The 23,313-nt window shown below is 41.2% G+C and overlaps 1 protein-coding gene across 1 annotated transcript in view; it reads right to left on the bottom strand.

The window, feature by feature from the left end:
• Positions 1-22,295, bottom strand: part of NOCT (nocturnin) — a 31,226-nt gene extending 8,931 nt beyond the window's left edge. Inside the window, exon 1 of the mRNA XM_080797316.1 lies at positions 21,891-22,295. Coding sequence (XP_080653442.1) covers positions 21,891-22,080 — 190 coding nt within the window. The 5' untranslated portion in view covers positions 22,081-22,295. The remainder of the gene's footprint in view (positions 1-21,890) is intronic.
• Between the last annotated feature and the right edge of the window lie 1,018 nt (positions 22,296-23,313).

The raw sequence follows: 23,313 nt of genomic DNA, 5'->3' as shown, positions 1-23,313 counted from the left end.
GACTCCATGAGGAAACTTTAGAGCAGGGCTGACAAACTGTACTCAGAGGTATTTTTGTACAATCCTTGAGCTAAGAATGGTTTAAGGGTTGTTAAACACACAAACATGATCCTGGAGCAGGATCCAGGATCCTGCGTTGGGTTCCCTGCTCAGTGGGAATCTGCTTCTTCCTCTGACCCTCCCCCATCCGGTGCTCTCTCTCTCTCTCAAATAAATAAAATCTTTAAAACAAGAACAACAACACACAAACACCGACATATAGACAATATGGAATAGGATCACTTTTGGCCTAAATGTTTAGCCTAAATGTTTACTATCCAGTCCTTGGCAGAAAAATTTTTGCCATCTCTACAACTAAAGCACAAACTTCTGACCAAAATGATCAGTAAGACTTTGATATAAGATGGATGGTAAGCATTAAACATATAGCTACTTAGAAAATCAAGTCTAAATGAGGTTGAGAGTACAATGTATAATGGCTATGTGATTCCACAACAAACTTATGAAGACTTAATACAACTCAGAGGGGAGGCAGGGACAGGGACCAGAATGAGGAAAATATATTCAACTAAAAGACTTCAAAATGGGGGCATCTGGTTGGCTCAGTTGGAAGAACATGCAATTCTTGATCTCAGGGTTGTGAGTTCGAGCCCCACATTGGGTGTAGAGGTTACAAAAAATTGAAAAATAAACTTAAAATATTGTAAACTGTTTTCAGTGGTCATAATTAGTAGTGGTAGTATTTGGACAGTTATTTTGACACTGTTGTGAGGATGTGAAATGAACCAAATGAATATTCCAATTCCATTATTCTCTGTTCTTTTTTTTTTGGTTTAGTTTTGAAAATGCATTTAAGAGCTATTAGCCACACAATCAAGGAAAACACTCTTGCCAAAGCCAACTCATTTTGGACCACCAGCAGATTATTAAATTTGATTATCTATCTTATTTGTAAGAGGGCCTCTCAAAGTATTCTGGTGTTATTAAAATATTAAATCTACCCTCAAAAGATAAACTTTGCAGCAAAAAAGATGAAGAACACACTGTAGCATAGCTAATAAGGCCTTGAATGGGATAGACAGTCACAGACCAATTCCAATCCTGTTCTACCACTGTGTACAACTCTCTAGACCTGCTTACAGACCTATCAAATCATGGCTTGGTAAAGGAACCTAATTTCCTCAAGAACTTTTGGAAAATGCATGTAGGTTAGAACAGGTGGCAACTTCAAAATAACATCTATTATTTATATTAGAGACATATATATTTCTAATAAAAAAAACTTGCATGTAGGGACAACTGGGTGGCTCAGTCAGTTAAGGGTCTGCCTTTGGCTCAGGTCATTGATCCCAGGGTCCCGGAATCAAGTCCCACAATGGGATCTTTGCTTAGCGCAGAGCCCGCTCCTCCCTCTGCCCTCCCCTTCGTGCATTTGCTCTTGTATGCACTGACAAATAAAAGGACAAAAACAAAAAAAAACTCGCATAATTGTTCATCCAGAATGAACAATTTCATGTGTTAACAGTACAGCTGATTCTGAACACTGGTTTAAACATGTGATCCAATTATATGTGGATTTTTTATAGTACAGTACTCTAAGTGTATTTTCCCTTCCTTACAATTTTTTAATAGCACCTTCTCTTCTCTAGCTTGCTTTATTATATGAATACAGTATATGATACAAGTAACATACAAAATAAGTGCTAATCAACTGTATGTTACCAGTAAGGCTTCCGGTCAACAGTAGGCTACTAGTAAAGTTTTGAGGGAGTCAAAAGTCACATGCAAATTTTTGATTGTGTAGGGGTCTGGTTCCCCCACCCTCCCTACGTTGTTCAAGAGTCAACTGTACTTGGGTATGGAATGCACTGAAAATAGCCTTTAAAAAAGTTTTACTAGCATAGACCTTTTACTGTAGATTCATCTACCTGAGAAAGATATCATTAGACTCAATTTCAAATAAGAGACTAGGTAGAAGGTTACTGTTAGGGAGTATTTATTAGAGTCCTGTCTTTGCTCCTTAGATCTTACAGGAACTCAAGGATGGTCCTTAACGTGGACTGATGCAAATGTGAATATCAAGTTGTGTAATAACAAAGTGACACAGCACATGCCTTCTAATACTAAAGTACCAGGCAGCAAAGCAACCTGTCCTGTACTGAGTCTGAATTAGGAGAGAGCCAGATGATTCTGAAAGATGTCTCTACCAGTCCACCCTTCCCCTGCACACCCGAGGGCCACCTATGTGTCAGGCTCTGTCCTCACAACACACTCTGCAACTGAATCACCTCTACAGACTTCTACTCCTTTGGGTGTGGTCTGGCGTAGAACTCTATTCTTCATAATCTAATCCAATCTCTCAGTCCTCAGGCATAATTTACCGCAGGACGTTGATTTTACATTCTTATTTCCCTATTCTCGGAGTTTTGAAAAGGGCACTTCATCTTGAGAAGTTACCAAGTATCTGGGGAAAGATTAACACACATGAACTAATGAGAGAATAAGCAAGTACTTACTTTGTGGAATGGGCTAGGGTATAATAAGGGTTAAAACAATCAGGATAGGTAACAATAATCAGAAGAAGACTAAAAATATGGAGTTTTAATTCCTGACTAAACCACTTACTTGGTCCATCACAGACAGGTAGCCACCATAATTTAATTTCTTGCCTCACTCTCCCAAACACACATATGCGCCCTGGATGCCAGACTAGTATTCTAGTCCACTGGATCAGTGAACAGGCAGACTAGGATCTCTGTCCTCTTTGAGCTTATGCTGCAGTGGGGAAATACAAGACAATGGTCATATGGTGAAAAGTGCAATGGAGAAAAATAAAGGAGGAAGAGGATATAGGGAATGCTAGCGGCTGGGGAGATGCTGATTTACGTGGGATGCCCAAGGAGGTCTCACTAAAAGATGGTATTTGAACAGAGACCTGAAAGTGGTAAGGAAATAAATCTGGAAGTCTTAATGGGGATACAATGGAAGAAAATTCTGGGCAGAGAAACAGCAAATGCAAAAGCCCTGAAGATAGGAACATGCTTGGCAAGGCTGATGAAACAGCAACACACTGAAAAGATTTAAAGAATGAATAAAAAGATGAAGTCAGTGAGGTAGTGAGGACGGGGGGCGGGCGGGCGGGGGGAGGCATGGATTATATAGCACACTGTAGTCCATTCTAAGGACGTGAACCTTTATCTGATATGAGAAGCCACTGGAGAATGTTAAGCAGGAATAAGAATCTGATTTACATTAAAAACAACAACAACAACAACAACAACAAAAACAACTTACTGGGGACACCTGGGTGGCTCATTCCGTTAAGTGTCTGCCTTCACTCAGGTCATGATCCCACCAGGGTCCTGGATCAAGTCCTGCATCCAGCTCCCTGCTCAGCCGAGAGCTGGTTTCTCCCTCTCCTGCTGCTGCTCCCTGCGCTCTCTGTCAAATAAATAAAATCTTTAAAAAGGAAAAAAACCCCACACTACAGTGTAGGGAAATAAGGGCAGACAGAGAAAACCCATTAGAGGACAATTACAATTATGCAGGCAAAATGCAGTAGCTTGGACTAGTGATAGCAGTTAAAGTGGCTGGATTCTGAAAAACTAGTTAGAGCCAGTAAGTTTTAATGGTAACCTGGATGTGGTCTGGGAGTGAAAGAATGGCCAAAGAGGTCCCAACGGTTGCCAGGAGAGCAATAAGAAATATGAAGTTGCCAGTACCATCTAGGATGATTCGATGGCGTTGGCAGAAAATAGAGAAGTTTGGTGATTCGATATGATTGAGGCTTAGGAGAGAGGAGCAAACTGGAAATAAATGTTTGGGAGAAGTCGGTGGGCACTTGAGACTAAAGTGAATTGAGAAAAAAAAATTAAAAAATAAAGTGAGTTGAGAAAAGAAGTCCAAGTACTGAGCTCTGGGGCAAATTGGGGAAGATGTGGTGAAGCTGCAGAAGAAGAAAGGGAACATGATCTTCCTGCAAACAAAGTAAAGAAAGTGTTCCATTCCTAAGTAGTTACCTTCTGTGTCAAATGTTGCTGATAGTTCGAGGAAAATACAGACAAACCATCTGGATTAGCAACATGGAAAACTTCAGTGGCTTTAACAATGGCGATTTCAGATTTTTGGTGGAGTTGTGGGAAAAGAGAAAATAGGACAGAGCAGAGAAGTAATTTGCGGAAATTTTTTCCTGAAAGAGGAGAGAAATGGAGTCGTGGCTAGAGGGAGGCAAGAGAATTTTTGGAGGCTATTATACATGTTTGTCTGCTAGCTGGGGTGACACAAGAGAGAGAAAAACCATGGAAGCAGGAGGCTTTGGCCACGATGGGCATGAGGGAGCCCACAAATGCTCTCCCCAAAAAGCATTAAAAATCTGGACAGAACTGTCAAAACCAACCATTTCAATGCTCTGGATATATACCAAAGGCATACAGCAAAGAGAAGCTTTTTTATTCAGGAAAGCTACTGAACTTCAGCTAAAATCTGTGTCATTCCTGAACCGGCCAGCCCCTCAAGCTCTATGGGAGTAGTTCGACTAGGTCAGCAAAGGCACTGAACTATCAAGCCCAGGCTCTGATGGGCTTCACTGGTATGTCTATCAAGTATTTAAATAAGAAATACCACTCCTTCACAAACTGCCATTTATTGCTTCCCAAGTACAGCCTCTCTGGAAGACAGTTTGACAAGTTTTTATGAATTAAACATAGACTTACCATATGGCTCGGAACTCATACCCCTAGGTATTTTACCTACAGTGAACTGAAAACTTACATTCATGCAAAATGTATGTACACAAATGTTAAGAAGCAGTTTTATTAATAATCACCCCAAACTGGAATTAATCAAGGTGCCCTTCACCTTGCGAATGGATAAACTATAGTAAATCCTTATAATGAAACAGTATCCAAAAATGAAAAGGAACAAGCTGCTGATTTGCAAGATACACCCATGCAACGTGGATAAATCTCAAATGCATTTTCTAAGTGAAAGAAGTCAGACCCTAAAACTTACATATTACATGGTTTTGTTCACATGACACTCTGGAAAAGGCAAAACTATACAGATTGGTAGCTGCCAGTGAATGGGGGTGGCGGGGAGAGGGAGCAAGGGAAGCAGAAGAGTAGGGGAGAGCTATCTGGAGAATTTTGAGGGTGACAGAACTGCTCTGTACAGTACTAGGGTGGTAGATACACAACCCTAGGCATTTGTCAAAAGCCATACAACTGTCCACCAGGAAGAATAAACTTTAATGTGTACAAACTTTAAGTATCAATCGGAAGGTGGAATGATCTCAAAACGGAGTGCAGGTTTTGACAAATGAATCTAACTGTATTACAGATGTATGGCAATCTCACAAACGGGGTTCAGTAAAAAAGGATCTGTGATCTGAGTAATTTTGGAAAAAAGCATTTTAATGGAAAACTATCCAGCTCAAGACTAAAGAAACTGTAGTTAGTAAAGTTTCTCATGGGGGTAGTAGGTGTTAACAATTCCAAAACTGCTTCACATATACATACTGGGGTTGAACAAGTAAATGGACAGTGGATGATGGGAGCCATAGTTCTCAATGACAGAGAATGAACTTACAGATAGGCAAGGAAAAAAGTCTAGGATGAATCATGTGGTACTAAGCTAGGGTCAGAGATATCAGGATGAATTCATGTTTCACTTACTATACACATAAATATATAGGTACAGAAATAATTTTAGGTACGTGTATTGTAGGACTCTGGTTTCCCACTTGGTGTCCGCCATTAGCTGACCATTTAGCTACCTCTGCCATCTACCTGTTTTCCCATGCCACAAACATATTTTACAGCTTTATATGTCCAGGATTATTGTGAGGATAAGAACAAAGACATGAGTCTAAAACATTTTTTAAGTATTTTATTTGCCAGAGAGAGAGAGCACAAGCAGGAGGAACAGCAGGCAGAGGGATAAGCAGACTCTCCGCTGAGCAGAGCCTGATGTGGGACTTGATCCGAGGACCCCGACATCATGACCTGAGCTGAAGGCAGACACTTAACCAACGGAGCTACCCAGGCGTCCCTAAAACATTTTTTATAAAACCATTACACCTAAGGAATTTTGCTTGGGTTTATGTATTTATTTTTGGCCCGAGGTGGTCCTGATGCCTTGTCTATTCACTCCTCAGCAGGCACTGCCTCTCTGTGGTGATGAACATTTTAAGTTCAAAATGTCACTAGAAAAAAAGTCATTTCACATGTTACTGTGTGAACATATATAATGCATGTATTTATATACTCATATGTGTAACTTTTAAGATAAATATTTTAAGCCAGTCAACATGAAAACTGATGTGACAAATAAAGCCTACATTCCCAACTCAGTACATACCCGTGGCATATATTAATGTCTAATGAGTTTCACAAAATGATTATTTTTTCTACAGTAAATGTGTACTATTTCCTAGTGTATTCCTTTTCATTTTTTAAAAATGCTGGTTTTGGCCCAATGAAATTGAGTTTACAACCAACTAACAAAACTGTTCTAGTAGCAGTTCCCCGAGAGTAGTCTATAGACCCTCTGGGAAGCCTGAGACCCTTTCAGAGGTATGTATTGCCAAAACTACTTTCATAATACTAAGACACCATTTTCCTTTTTCACCGTGTTCGTACCTGTTTTACCCATGAACGTGTTAAAACTGCTGCTACCTCAGCATGAATGAGGCCCTGGCAACGGACTCCACCAAGTAGCCATAGTATTCTTCACCACTACACACTCTTCAGTTTTAAAAAAGTCAGTTTTACTTAAAAGTGTCCTTAGTGAGGCAGTAGTATTTTTGTTAGACCCGGAGCCTTAATGACATGTCTTTTTAATATGTGACAAGGAAAATACACAATAAAGCACTTTTGCCCCATACCAAAATACAACAGCTTACAGAAAAGAACTTGGGTTGCAAAATGAACTAGCCCCCTTTTTTCATGGAACACCATTTTTGCCCAATGGTAAACCTGACAAATTATAGTTAATCAAATAAGGATATCAGGCATTTTCACTAATATGCGTAAGCAAACCTGTCACTTTAAGGAAAACAAAAGACCGTATTTATGTCAATGATAAAAATTTTCAAGGGAAAACTCTGGAAAAATCTTATCTGCCATCAGGAGCATGACGGGTTCCCAATACTTAAAGACTTCTGACAAGACGGGTAGTATTTTAACTAATGCTATTTCTTGGTATCGTATAGTATTTGAAAGATCTGCATAGCCCAGTTAACCAACATTTTCTAAATGACCCAGACAAAATCATTCATGGGTAAAAAATCCATTCAAAATACCAGATAAATCAGTTGATTTTAATGTCACAGAATACAAAAAGCTCACTGATAGGGCACCAGATTTCATGCTGTAAATAACTACTAACATAGACTCTACCACAAAGTATGTCCACAATGATCTAAAAATGACGTTAAAGTAATTTTTTCCAACTACGTTATCTGTGAGAGACTGGAATGTCTTCAAAGACTTTAACCAAAACAAGGTATCACAACATATTGAATGTAGAAGCAGATATGAGAATCCTAGCAGTTTCCTAATAAGCAGTCTTCAAGAGATTTCAAAAAATGTAAAACAAGGCCACTCTTTTAACTAATTTCTTGTTTTGGAAACTATAGCTACTTTTTCATAAAAATGTCATTTATGTTAATACTGATTTTATTATACTAAATGACTTGATAAACATGTTTATATTTTCTCATGTTCTACTTTCTAACATATTTATTGATATGCATATGAATATATAACCCACATAAACAAAAGTTCTGTGGGCCCTCAAAAATTTTTTAAGAATGTAAAAGGATCTGGGGTGCCTGGGTGGCTCAGCTGTTAAGCGTCTGCCTTTGGCTCAGGTCATGATCCCAGAGCTCTGGGACTGAGTCCCATATCAGGCTCCCTGCTCTCTTCCTCTCCCACTCCCCCTACTTATATTCCCTCTCTTCCTGTCTCTGTCAAATAAAAATCTTACTTAAAAAGGAAAGAAAAAAAAAGACTGTAAAAGGATCCAGAGAGTAAAAAGTGAGAATTTCTATTCTAGATCAACCATCTTTTATTTTTTTAAAGATTTTATTTATTTTTTTGACAGAGAGAGAACAGCGAGAGAGGGAACAGAAGCTGGGGGAATGGGAGAGGGAGAAGCAGGCTTCCCACTGAGCAGGGAGCCTGATGCGGGGTTTGACCCCAGGATCCTGGGATCATGACCTGAGCTGAAGGCAGACACTTAACGACTGAGCCAGCCACCCGGGTGCCCCGATCAACCATCTTTTAAGTAAGGACATCCTGTTCTGAGGGACATAAAATAAGGCAATTCCCTGGGAAGAAAATGAGAACTTTTTTTTACCTTAAAAAACAAAACAAAAAACAATAGATTGAAAGCAGACATGTATATAATTGATATGAACACAGAGCACATATCTAAATTTGTTTTAAACTGGCAGAAGGTAAAATCACAGAAGCTGGGAGGTCACTGCTGTAAAGCCATTTCCTTGCTGCTCCAGAGAGTACAAATACCCCCGAATCATGGATACTCTTCCCTTACCTCCCTCTTTTATTTCTGCTATCCAAACTAGATTTTTCTGTACTTCAAAAACATTCTTTTCAGGGGCGCCTGGGTGGCTATGGTTGAGCCTTTGCCTTCGGCTCAGGTCATGGTCTCAGGGTCCTGGGATCCAGCCCTGCGACGTCTCTCAGTGGGGACCCTGCTCCCCACCTCCCCACCAGGTCTCTCTCTGCCTGCTGCTCTGCCTACTTGTGATCTCTCTCTCTGTCAAATAAATAAATAAAATCTTACCAAAACATTCTTTTATAAAGTCATGAAACCAGAGAAAAATCAGAAAGGATTTGGGGAAGTCCCAATGCATTTTCTTTTCTTACTCTAGTCCCCAAAATGTATGAGCTTACTTAGTAATTTCTCAAGGCTGTATTTTCCAAAACTTTCTGGTAATATACAGACATCATGTCAAGGCAAGTACAAAATCCCAAGCTAGGAATTAATAAGTAAAACTGAACACCAAAGACTTCTCGTATTATTTGTGTGAAGCCAACCAAGGCTCAGACTCACATAAGGACTGCAGTGTAGTAAGGCAATGTAAATTTGAAAACAAAAGAAAGCAAAAATTATGGGGCACCTTTCTTCCCTCCCCTACCCATCCTAAAAGTAAAAAACAAACAAACAAAAAACCAACGATGCCAGTGGCAGCTAAGGATTACTTAATACTTAACATGCACCATTTACAAATTCTGCCTGCTTTGACTGCATTTTCAATTAAACCTTACTACAAATCCTAGGAGGCAGCTACTCTTATTATGCCCTTTTTACTATGAGGAAGTAACTTATTCTCATTGTTTCTCACCTGGTTGTTTTTTTTTTTTTTTTTTTTTAAGTAACATTCATTTTTTTCTTTTAGAGTATGAACCGATTTTTAAAAATTCTTCCCATGGGGCACCTGGGTGGCTCAGTGGGTTGGGCCTCTGCCTTCAGCTCAGGTCATGATCTCAGGGTCCTGGGATTGAGCCCTGCATCGGGCTCTCTGCTCGGCGGGGAGCCTGCTTCCCCCTCTCTCTCTGCCAGCCTCTCTGTCTACTTGTGATCTCTGTCTGTCAAATAAATAAATAAAATTAAAAAAAAAAATTCTTCCCACACATAAAACCATGTCCGATTCCCAGATTTCAAGCCATCCTACTTAAGCTTTATGCCATAAAAGTGGTTATTATGTGGAGCTTTGAAAAAAACCGTCCAAGGTTCAGAATAGCCAATTTTCTCAGGCAAGACAGCACAAATAATTCATCCCTGTGGTAATTAAGATACTGAAAGTACAAAATTTCGACAAAACCTCTGTTAAACTTTATCTGGCAGTCATACTGGCTTTTAGGTCAATTTTATTATATGTATTTGGGGATGGGTATTCTTGATTTGACCCCATATTGTATTTTTTTTTCCCCCAAAGTTCATTTCTTTCCCCAGGCATTTTACTAGGAAAAGTTATCAGCTGTCATCCTGAGTGTGGTACACATTGTATAAATTGTACAGGCAACAGGCAGATCAAAATGGCTTCATTTCTATCCTAGCTATGATTTAACAATAACACTTCAATCCCCTGCCTCTTCTTCTTTCTGTAACCATATTTCCATTCCCATTTAGAATTGGACGCCTTCATTCCTTACATTAATACCTCGCAGCTATTTTACTTTATAGGAACAAATAACTCTCACCTCCCTCATGAGAGCCTTTAAAGATTTGCCAGAGAATTGAGATTTAGATTCCTGAAATATAGAAGTAGTATGTAAACATCCCCCGTTTAGTCCTCTCTTTCCCAGAAAACAAAGCAGAAGTGGGCTAATCACAAAAATACAGAAAATATGTTTACTCTTTATATCACTTCTGAAGCAACAGGCAGACCACAGTATCAGTGCCTAAGAGTGCCAACCATCAGAGGGAAATGATCAGGGTTAAATGAAACACTTTCACACCAATGATCAGAATGCTGTATGAGAGTCATAACGGTTGAGACCCAAACTGGCTGGGCCTACCGTTCCAACCAGTCCTAAGAGCATTTAGAAATTACACCAGAGAGATATCTGTTCACTCTAGTTACTCAGCAGTTGCATACACTGGAGTTTGCTCAAACAATTCAGCCTGTGAAATTTCTCTCAAAATTAGTTTGAGCTTAGTCTCCTGAAACTGTGGCTTGGCAAAAATTGCTGATTAAACACCAAAAACTAAATAAAGACCAGGATAATCTGCATACACACCTGGGAAGCTGCTGGAGCTGATCAACCTCCGCCCAAGGAAACCTCAAAGAGCAGAGTACACAAAAACTGTAAGCTACCTGCATCACAGGAAGGCATCATGGAAACAGCAATCCTTTGCTACCATCTACTGGCCATGTGTTGAACTACCTCAGAAAGTTCACATCATTCCTTCAGTAGCAAGCAAATTTTCATTAGCCTTCTTAGAGTTCCTGAATAAATGCAGCCACCTTCAAGACAAATTAGTGGTGATAGGCAAAGATAAGCAACATAACCAGCTTGGATTGTTGGGTATGAGGTATATTTATTTAATATTTATTGAAAAAAAATCAGTAAAGATTTCCAGCTTCCCTGCCTATACAGCTTTATGACTCAAAAGCCCTAGTGCCTCCCTCTTCCTTCCACCTGGCCTGCTTCTCTGAAGTTGTCCTTGACATTTGAACTACAAACTCTGTCCTTTACTTATTAGACTGTAAATTCCAAAAGGGCAGGGGCTGTGTCTACTTCGTTTACCACTTCCTCAAACACCTTGCCCCGGGCGTTTAAAACTGTTGACAGAAGATGCTGAAACTGCTATAACATTGTATATATGTATATGCCAACTAAACTGGAATAATAAATAAACACACACACAAAGCCAAGACAGAGCGAAGTGCCAAGGAACCCTGTCAAAGTCCTTGGCTCTTCACAGGTAAGGACACTGAGGTTCAGAAGTTTAAGTGACTTGTCCTGAGTCACTATGAAACTTAACTAGAGTTTGGTGAGACTGTAGTTGGGGCCCTCTCTCTGTGTTAGTACACAGGTCCACTGGTAACTGCACATAAGCACCTTCAAATTTTGTGTATGAATGTGGATGTGAAGGACATTAATTCCTGGATCCTAGGGACTGGATTCTAAGTGCCAATTTAGGAAGATACTATTTTCTGGTGAGGATTAAATATTTTAGTCAGTGTCCAGTCTTCAAATCTGTTATTCAGCATCACGGATTAAATGTGACACGCACGCACAGAGCACTTAGCAATGAAGTATGTTAGTACGTGAAAGTCCTATGGCCAAAAAGCCTCAACTATTCTCAGTACCATCAGGCTATACAGTTCAGCAGAAGCAAAAAGTCTTTTTTTTTTTTTGAAGATTTTATTAATTTATTTGACAGAGAGAGATCACAAGTAGGCAGAGAGGCAGGCGGGGGGTGGGGGTGGGAAGCAGGCTCCCTGCTGAGCAGAGATCCCAATGTGGGGCTCCATCCCAGGACCCTGAGATCATGACCTGAGCCAAAGGCAGATGCTTAACCCACTGAGCCACCCAGGTGCCCCCCCAAAACAGTCTTAAACACAGGAACTCAAGTTAGGCTGGCTTGCATCAACCCCCAGCTCTTCCTTTTACTAATGAGATCCTGAACAAGTTACTCATCTTTTTGGGGCCTCAGTTTCTTCATCTGAGGTTCACTCTAATTTACTTCACTGGGTTACTGGGAGGATTGAGTTAAACTAGATATACCTAGTAACCCTAAGTGGTCAGTTAAATGTTCACTATTCTATTATATTTAGCAAAGTTCACTTCCTGGGTTTAAAGAGAAGGCTGGCTCTTAACATCTGAGAGCCCACATGCCATACTCCTTCCAAGTATTTTCATTACTCTTTCCAACAATCCACCAAAGTAGGTATTGCATTCACTATATGATAGAAACGGATACTGAGGTTGAGACAACAGGACACAGTTTTTCAAGACTGCACAACTCCTGAGGGGTCTGGCCTTGGAGAAAGTTACCCGCACCTTGTACTGTTGCTCATCAGCATCTCTGACAGGACTGACAGGACAACTGCAATGGTACCTTGCCAGGGCACACACAGGAATAAACAGAGGTCGAATTCCACCTTCTCTATCTGCCGACGTCACTGCCATCACAGCACACGCACTGGCATGGCACAGAGTGTACAGAGCAGTGTTAACAACCTGCGTGGCATTACTAGAGATACCAAGTGAAGGTCATGACTCTCAACCTAACATGTCTAAAAATACGAACACCTAGACACAGTGTGACAATCCAAACGACCTTTCTTCACTAGGCAGCAGTCACAGACTAAACAAGAATGCTAAAATGTTTTCCAGGCTAAGCCATACCTTCAGTCATGCCAGATTCATCTAGAAAATATCACTAAGAAGGGGTACCTGGGTGGCTCAGTGGGTTGAGCCTCTGCCTTGGGCTCAAGTCATGATCTTGGGGTCCTAGGATTGAGCCGTGCATAGGGCTCTTTGCTCAGCAGGGACCATGCTTCCCTCTCTCTCTGCTTGTCTCTCTGCCTACTTGTGATCTCTGTCAAATAAATAAATAAAATCTTAAAAGAAAAGAAAAGATCACTAAGGAAAAAGAAATCCCTCCACAATCAAAGCTTAGGTTAAATGTTTTAATTGGTGCTCAACTGTTGGCTGACCAACCATTTCTACAAACTGGGTTTTTCTAGCATAATGGCTCTGAAGTGAAATGTGAAAAGGTAGAAACTGACAGAATCTGGTGGGATAACTGCTCTCCACTTAATACATTAAGTCTGTGTTACTACATGATGCCTAAGAAAATGGTCTGTTTTTAGTTGTGAATGGAAAAATGAAAGCTAAAAGGAAAAATCTACTGATAATACAGACTTTTTCCTTTGTGATCAGGAGTCCACCAACTATAACCCATGAGCTGCATCTAGTCGGCACCCCTGTTTTGTGCTGCTGGTGATCTTGCACATTTTTTAATGTTTGAAAAAAAATCATAATAATAGTATTTCATGACATGGGAAAACTGTATGAAATTCAAATTTCAGGGTCTGGAAGCTTATGTCCTGTCTAGGGCTGCTTCCACACTACAATGGCAGAGCTGAGTAGCTGTGACACTGACATTATGGCCCACAAAGTCCAAAATATTGCCTACTTTTCAGCGAAAGTTTGCAGACCTCTGTTCTAGATTATACTGAAATGAAATTTTATAGCCACTTTGTATGTATTTCACAAAACCAATAAAAGATTTTCAGTCACTTGAAATAAGGGAATACGATTTTCACATACAAATTTCCATGGCCTGCCTTGAATAATTAAGGGACGTGAAGAAAAAGAATGATCTTTCACAATCTGAAGTGAAAATGTTAACAGTTTTAAAATCTCTATTCCTACCACTCATTTTTTAAAAATGGGGATTGAAACAAATAATTTAAAAAAAGAAAATGGGAGTTGAAATGTTATACTCAATAGGTCACCAGGTATGAAGCAGAACATACATTCACTCTCTCCTTCCCAAGAGCTTTCAGGAATAAAGTAGGTGTATTCAAATTTTTAAAAAGAATGAAACAATAGTATGGGAAGACAAGAAAGGATGCCATCAATGGGCCAACAATTTGGAAGAATACCAGAAAGGTAGAAACAGACAGGTATGCATTAGCAGAGAAAACCAGAGTGGAGGAAAATACAGTACAAGTTAGCACAGGTCCATTAAACAAGGTTCTTCAAAGGGAGCTCTGAAGAAACTCAAAGCTGAATCAAAAAAGACAAAGGGCAGGAGAAGCTGAGGGGCAATTGTTAGGGTAATTCTTTCAACAATGACTTCTGAAAACAGCTGAGCTAGTTGCCCTGCTTCTCCCTTAGAAGCCAGTAAGGGTGGCTTCTGCCTGTGGGACAAAACCAGAGAATGCTTCAAAGAAAAGTGGGATATAAGCCTCCGAAGGGCTACCACGGGTGACAGATCTAAAGGAAAAGCAGACGGGGGGAGCCTGGCTGGCACAGTCAGAAGAGCACGAGACTCTTGAACTTGGGCAGTGAGTTTGAGCCTTACGCTGGGTGTAGAGATTACTAATAAATAAATAAAAATTAAGAAAGCAAGCAGACAAGATCAAGGTCTAACTCTGACCTCAAGAATATTTAAAGAGGAGTTCACTCTAGCCTGCTCCCTCCTAGGGGAGCCTACCTGTCCACCCACCACATAACGCTCCCACTTACAGAACACATAAACTGCTCTCCCCTTTAGGAGAGGCCTGTGGGAGAAATGGGAGAAACAGGGATACGTATCTACATTATCTTTAAAGCTACAGGAGAGGACGCCTGGGTGGCTCAGTCATCCACCCAGTGGCTAAGTGTTTGCCTTCGGCTCAGGTCTCGATTCCTGGGTCCCGGGATTGAGCCCTGCCAGTCATCAAACCCCCGCATCATAGGCTTTCCTGCTCAGTAGGGAGCCTGCTTCTCCCTCTGCCTGTGCACTCTCTCTCTCTCTCTCCTAACAAATAAATAAATAAATAAATAAATAAAGCTACAGGAGAGTATTATGGACATGAAACAAGAATAGGATTCTATCAAAAAAGGGAAAATGTCTAGAAATTTTAAATGACTGCAAAATAGAGGGACACCTGGGTGCTCAGTCGGTTAAGCGGCTGCCTTTACAGGTCATGATCCCAAGGTCCTGGCATCGAGCCCCGCATCATCAGACTCCTTGCTCAACAGGGTTCTCCCTCAGCCTGCTGTTCCCCCTGCTTGTGCCTGCTCTCTGACATATAAATAAAATCTTTAAAAAAATTAAAAAAAATAAATGACTACAAAATAGAAATATTCAGAAAAACTCAAAAAATGGAGAAGAGATATAGACATTTAAAAAAATGAGAGAAAAGGGCACGTGGGTGGCTCAGTCGTTAGGCATCTGCCTTCGGCTCAGGTTGTGATCCCGAGGTCCTGGGATGGAGCCCCCTATCGGCTCTCTGCTCAGCGGGAAGCCTGCTTCTCCCTCTCCCACTCCCCCTGCTTGTATTCCCTCTCTCCCTGTGTCTCTCTCTATCGAATAAATAAAATCTTTGGAAAAAAAATAAATAAAAATTTAAAAAACTTAAAAATAAAAAACGAGAGAAGAGACACACAGGATAGATTCAGATGGCCACCAATCTAACAGGAGTTTAAGAACATGAGAGTAAGAGATAACAGAGTTGATTAAATGATCCAAAAAATAAGACACTTTTCCCTGTGCTAAAGAAAGGTGATTCTAGGGGCACCTGGGTGGCTCAGTCATTATGTGTCTGCCTTCGGTTCAGGTCATGATCCCAGAGTCCTGAGGTGGAGCCCACATCAGGCTCCCTGCTCAGCGAGCAGGGATGCTGTGCTTGCTCTCTGTAAATAAATAAATAAAATCTTAAAAAGAAAGAAATAAAGGTATGTCTTTAGATTAAATGGGATTGCCCAATGCTGAGACATTTTTCCTGATGGAATTTTGGAACACAAAGGATAAGAAAAATCCTGTAAGCTTCTAGAAATAATCAATACTCATAAAGACATTTAAAGTTTTTTTTTTTTTTTTAAGATTTTATTTATTTATTTGACAGAGAGAGAGAGATTACAAGTAGGCAGAGAGGCAGGCAGAAAGAGAGAGAGGGGGAAGCAGGCTCCCTGCTAAGCAGAGAGCCTGATGCGGGGCTCGATCCCAGGACCCTGGGATCATGACCTGAACCGAAGGCAGAGGCTTTAACCCACTGAGCCATCCAGGCGCCCCGACATTTAAAGTTTTGAGGAAAAAAGATTTTTCTTAATGCGCATGTTACTCCTGTAACTTTCTAAACACTTAATTTAACAAATCATCATGACTTTTTTCCAAATAAAATTCAGAATGATGAACCATGTGAAAGAGAAACTAATTACAGAATAGGTCTCAGCAAACCTATTTGACTTAGAAGATTTGAAAGACAGACTTCTTTCCACAGTCCCTCAATAATGGCTGACATTCATGACAGCAAAACATAAAAAGGAAATATGAAACTATTGTATTCAAGGTATCTTTAGAATCTGCAAACTAATTTACTTTGTACCCAGGCACAAGTTTATCTGGAGACTGGCAATGGACCTGGCTCAAGGACTTTCAGAAGCTCAAAGAGCTGGGGGAAAGAAGTCAGTGGGAGCAGGCACCACAAGATTAAGGGACTCCCTGGACATTCTACTGCATCAATTCTTTGCTGTAATTTTGTCTGCATTGTTAACTTTTATTTTTGTGGACTTCTCATACTACTCCAATTCTGAAAATGGAATAAAACTGGCTTTAAAATTTTCCTTTTGGGGTGTCTGGGTGGCTCAACTGATTAAGCATGACTTTTGATTTTGGCTCAGGTCATGATGTCAGGGTTCTGAGATTGAGACCTGGGCTCTGAGCTGGGTGTGGAGCCTGCTTGAGATTCTCTCTCTCCCTCTGCCCTCCCCTTCCCAAGCTCTCCCCCCACCGCCAAGAATGTACACATGTACATATATAAACATATATATATATATAAAACATACACACACATATCTGTATTATACATACATATATACACATATATTATACATATATATACACACATATATACATAAAATTTTCCTTTCTGCACAATCCCTCATAATTCAATAGTAGAATCTAACTTTTGGAGGCATGGGAATCAATGTGTTGTTAAGAAACTTCTAGCAGGCTTCTGTGCATTTAGTAAAACACATCTCCTCACTGGATGGGTGTCCACCTGTGTGTGTGGTCAGTAAGTAGCTGTGGGTCTGGGCTATACATCAGAATCACCAGATGCTCAAGCCCCATGTTAAAATCCAGAAGATCTGAGTGTGCACAGGCATTTGTTGATAATGGAAGGAGAAAAGAGTATTTTTTGGGGGGGCATTCAAATATGACTAATAATTTTCTTTATCCTTCTTTCCCCCTGAGCACTCCTGCCCACATCCCTGACAAAGAATTCATGGTAACAGTATGTTAAGTGTTACTTTGACACCATGTGGAGACTAGAGGACAACTAAAATTATCCACTTGAGGTCTTATTCCTTCCTGTGGGAAAGTGGTTTTGCCTTTTTTTTTTTTTTAAAGATTTATTTTAGAGAAAGAGAGAAAAGAGTGTGCACAAGCGAGCACGTGGGAGGGAGGGACAGAGGGAGAGGCAGAGAATCTTAAGCAGACTCCATGCTGAGCAGAAGTCCAATGAGGGGCTCCATCATACCTCCCTGAGATCATGACCTGAGCTGAAGCCAAGAGTCAGACATGTAACAGACTGAGCCACCCAGGTGCCCTTGTTTTTGTCTATTCCAACAATAAATCCAAAATATTTCAGCTGCTTTTTATGAAAACACAAGTGAGTTTAGTATGAAGCCAAACATCCGTGCACATCATCTTTAAATTTCTCAGCATTTATTCAAGTCTATAAATCCTGATTAGAATTTAAGCAAATACAGATGCTCCCTCACTTCCTTCTCCTCCATCCAAGAAATCAGAAATTGCCTCACTTCTCCATTAACAGACATCATTGAAACCTACATGGTTTTCTACTTACCCACTTATCCACTCCCAAAGTTGTACAACTACACTGATCCACTTCCAGTACAACGTCAGACTCAAGTTTTCCTCACTGAACTTTCATAAATACACCAACTCCTTCCCTTTCATAAAGCCTGCTTTTGTTCCAGTAAATGTTCTTGCTCAGAGGCTTCCAAAATGCCTGGGGGCCCAAGCTCACAGACTTTAACACTCTTCCAGAATCCTCTCCCAGGTTTCTCGAACTTTCCAGAAATACATACCTTTGGAAAGAGGAGTGGAGCTTATAAAATATTCCCCAAGTTTTCCAGAAAGAATCACCTGGGGGACTTGTTAAATATACAACTTAACCAGGCTTCTCCAGGAAGTAACTGACTAAAGTACGTAGGTCAAATATAAGAAATCTACATTTTAACAAGCGTCCCAGATTCTTGAAGTACCTCTTTTTCTGATGCTGTTCATCACTGCTCGCATACCTGCCACCTTCTCAAGTCATCTTCTCTCCCCATCACTCACCTTGCTCCCTTCCACAGATGTACCCTCCTTTTCCCTATTCAAAGCAGTTTTTTCCCAGTAAATCTACCAGCCACACTGATTTCTGTCTCCTCAATTTCTGCTGCATGTAGTCATGTGATACAATATTGAACCTTTTAAGTGTACTGTATTCAATAAAATTTCTGGATTAAATGAATTTCTTCTAGGTAAAGTCCAGTGTAGAGATAGCAAGCAAGATTAAATGACTTGCAAATGTTCATATGTAAGTGTGCTGAATGTGATTCTGAAGACATGATCATTAACTCAAATGCCTCCAACAGCTCACTATTTAAACTCTTAGCATTGAATGCTACAGGAAAATGATACCTTTGTTCTCCCACAAGGAAAGCAATTTATTCTGTAGAAACTTGATAATTACAAGCTTTCCCATTTCTTCTCTCTCATAAACAGCTTACTCACAGAGCTAAGGGACATACTAAATAGGGCCGCCTCCTGAAATGAGCTGGTATTTGCTTTAAAAATTGTACCAAGAAAAAAGCAACATGTTCCAGTGGTGATGAACAGTTAATTCAGCCAACTCTTAATTATCTGAGGAGGAGGGATCTGGAAGACTGCATTTAAAAACCCACAGATGACTCCTGACTGCATTTCATCTAGTACAGTAACTGTGACAATTGCTGCTTCTTTATGGGGGTGCTGTCCTTGTGTGAGAAAGACAGCAAAACATTGAGATTATCTCCAAGTTCCCCTTTAAATTGTAGTAACATTTAGGATTTGATGACTGTACTCACCTTTCCAGTGACCTCTGACTGCCAAGGGGCACAAGTTAGGAAGGAAATGATTATCAAATAGAGTCAAGGATTGGGACTCGTTACCTCCCCCATCCCCTCAATAACAGACTCTCTCGGGGGGAAGAGTAGCTTTTAGCTACCTGAAGACTTCTCTTGCCAGATGCCTAAACTTTGGGACATACAAGAATAATCTGCAATCTGGGGCCCACCAATAACAAGTCTATTAATAGGTCTACAGTAGGATCCATTAATCTGCATTTTTTTAAAAGATTTATTTTATTTATTTATTTGACAGACAGAGATCACAAGCAGGCAGAGAGGCAGGCAGAGAGAGAGGAGGAAGCAGGCTCCCCGCCGAGCAGAGAGCCCGATGTGGGGCTTGATCCCAGGACCCTGAGATCATGACCTGAGCAGAAGGCAGAGGCTTTAACCCACTGAGCCACCCAGGTGCCCCCATTAATCTGCATTTTTAAAAGCACCTAATGCTGGTTCTGAGGCTCTTTGGAAAACATTTTACAGTCTCTTCTCGCACACTGCTGCATCCATGCTTTATGCCTTTTCCCAAATAGAATATTTTAATTTCAATCCCAACCATGTTTCAAGGCTGAGCTCAAATATCAATTATGTTTTGAAGGCTAAAATGATCACCTTTGCTGAAAGGGACTTCCCAATCTCCAGCACCCGTGTCATGTGCAAACTTTAACTTGAGAGAAGAAAAGGTGTTTCATTTCATTAAACAGTTATTTTTTTGTGTGCAAACTCTTTTCTTGTTAGGGAGTAAACTCTGTAAAGGCAGACTAAGGATCACATGCTTTTACCTCTTATAATAAAGCACCTACAGTATGTGTGAGGCATTCTGCAAAGACTTCTTAAATGAATGAGATCAAGCAATAAGTGAATGTGTTCCCATGTTTCTTCTAACAAGTAGCTAAAGTTAAAACTGTAGGAAAAAAGAAAATTGCCTAGATTTTGTAGTAACTGTCTAAGTTAAAGTACCGTAAAAGGGCTTTCAAGTTCTTTTTATTTGTAAAACTAGGGTTTTCAGAGACTTTTCAAAAGTTCATTAAACACCTTTCTGTGTTAAAAGCCTAACATTCCAAATGCTCTCTCTAACCTGACCTTTTTTCATCAGCACAGTTAGCTGTATCTGTGTTACATGAGCTATCTGTATTCCCATGTACCACTACTGACTTAACTTGGCCTGAGGGACTCTGAGATATGAGCTGGTTCAGGAAGAGACCAACTGGTTTTCTTTTTTTCCTTCTCCCACCTCCAACCTAACAATGACCTGTTGAAAATTTCCAGCAAGAAAGAACACTAACAGTTATTAGGTGGCACCCATTCTAACAGCTATTTCACAACGTGCTAAATTCCTATAAAGCTGGGGGGTGAGAAGTGGGGAAGAAAAGAAACCCTGAGAATAGGAACAGTGTAATTCCATGTAATGAATGTATTCATCGCACTATAAAAACCAAAAAGCCAAAAACCTGAATAGGACTGTCAAGTCCACCCTTTCTAAAGAATATGGAGTTTAGAGTCTACAGTAACTAGGTGAACCATCCTAATTTTGAAAGTATGTCTCAGCCAAACCACCCACCAATAATAATCTGAGAAGAGTTTAAAGTCTTAGTTTCAACTCACTTTTAGATTTTAGATGATCACTTTCATTAGTAAAAGAAAACCACATTAAACATATTCTTTCTACTGCTCAATTTGCCCTAATTAAATTAATCCAAAACTTTCTGAGCAAAATGTAGTTATTTATAGTGTAGGATGGTTTGATGAATGTCTTGAACAGCAATAACCTAACTTGAGCACAGCCAAAATGCACTTTATAGTGTGATGAATTGCCAGTTTTGAAAGAGAACCTTCATTTCTCATTTTAAAAAGTATCATTAATTTGTATGTAAGTTGCGGACACGGCAAGGTGTCCTCCGGCAGAAACGGAGGTAGCACAAAAGGGAAAGTCCAGGGTAGGTGATGTATAAAATTGGCTCTTGACAAGAGGAAGGCATCACCTTTACAAGATCTTAACCCAGGTATACAGGACACAGACTAAGTAGTAAGAGCGGAAGGCTCCGAAAAAAATCCAAATAAATGTAAAACAAGTAAATGTGTGTTATACGATTAACATGACTTAATAAAAAATTCGTAACATCTAAATCATACAAGCTACATGATAAAAAAAAATCACTTTAGGTGACTTTTTCCACACAAAATCTAGCGCAATAAGAAGTAAAACAGACAAAACAGACACAAGGTAATTTGCGGCCTTGGAAGGGGCAGGTTTAGCGCGAAGTCAAGAACGCGAAATGCCGAAGGCACCGCATACAAGGATCACACGGGACCCCCAACAGTGTTCCAGTTCTTACTGGACGTGCAAGCCCCAGGATAGGTAGGGCGAGGAGAAAGCGGAAAAGGGAGGAGGGAAGGACCCGCTTCTCGGCCTGACCCCCACACCCCAGCAGCCCGGGACTTCCCATTCATTCCGCGCCGTCTCCAGGCGGCGGCCGCGCTCGGAGCCGCGGCGTTCTCCGCGCAGTATCGTGCACTCACCTGTTCGCGAACACGACCTCGCGGCGCCCGAGGCCGCTGAGGCCGCCACCAGGAGCCGGGGGGACGCGGGTCGGGGGGCGGCCGCCGGTGGAGGCGACTGGCGGCGCAGTCCGGGGGTGGGCAGGCGGCGCAGGCCGGACGCGTCTCTCTGCAGCAGGGCGGAGCAGAGCCGCCGCGGGCTCTGATACATGCCGGGCGCCGCCGCCGCCACCGCCGAGGCCCCTCACGCGCGGGAGGAGCGGAGCCTGGTCGAGGTCGAGGCCGGCGAACCCAACAGACTCTTGGGAGCCGTCCGAGCGGATGCTCTCCGGGTCCTCGTCGCCCGGCCCAGGCCTAGGGGCAGTCTTGGACAGGCAAGCCCGAGACGGACGAGCAACAGCAGCTGGGGCAGCAGCGGCGGCGTCTGCTGCGGGCTGGCGAGAGCTAGAGGGTAACCGGCGAGCGCCGCGCGCTGACAAAGCGGGCGCTACCAAGCGAGACCAGGAGGGGGGATCCGTGGGCCCGGACCCTGGCGCGACCAGGCTGGGGTTCCCGGACTCAGGGTAATACCATTTCGACAGGAAGACGATCTTAAATTCTTTGTAGGGTGGAGGCTGTAGGAGTTCTAAAGTAATGAGTATCTGTTAGAGTGTTTTATAGAAATGCAGCCTCCCCTTCTACTGGCTGGAATGGAAGCGCCCACAGGCTAAGAGTCCAGAGACCGTTCAGGGCTGTGGCCCTAGGGACACGTGTGTGTCCAGGTGGAAGACGGCGTCTGTGTGTGCGTGTGTATGTAAGTGTGAATACAGAAAAAGGCATCCACCCCATCCCTTCGGAAACATAGGTTGCGTTAAGTGAAATGAAATAAATTAAGCATATAAAGCACCGACTGTGTGCAAGGGCCATGATGAATATGACAATGCCCCCTTCCTCAGTGGTGTTATACTCCAGCAAAGGGGGCAGAAGGTAGCAAGAGAAATCAGACGATAGATAAAGCTCTACGAGGTAGATTAAAATTAGTGCCACAAGAGCCACAAACTTGGCATTATAAGTCATAACAGGCTTGAGGAAAAAAGAAAAAGATAAAATTGGAAATTTAAAAAAAATGTTTGGGAAAAAAAGTCTTGAGGATTATCAAAAGTTTATTAGAATTGGCATTTAAGTTGGGCCATGACTAGGAGGTCTAGAATTTAACACACCTGGAATTTGGGAGGGGGAGTGGTGGTTATTTATACAAGAAGAAAGGAAATAAGAAAGCCCTGGGTGTGTGTGTTTGGGGAAAAAACAATTCTTAGTTATGTAGGATGGAAGCTAAGGAGTAAGAAGACAGATGCTTAGATAGGTTATGGTGCGGATGGCAGAGATAATACCAGACTTAATTTGGTAGGAAATGTGACTTATTGAAGTTTTGTGAGCTACACAAAGATATGATTAGGGTCATGTT

This window comes from Martes martes, assembly GCF_963455335.1.
Source record: "Martes martes genome assembly, chromosome: 2".
NCBI classification, from domain to species: Eukaryota; Metazoa; Chordata; class Mammalia; order Carnivora; family Mustelidae; genus Martes; species Martes martes.
The sequence above is the reverse complement of the archived record's forward strand: the minus strand, read 5'-3'. Positions and strand labels throughout refer to the sequence as shown.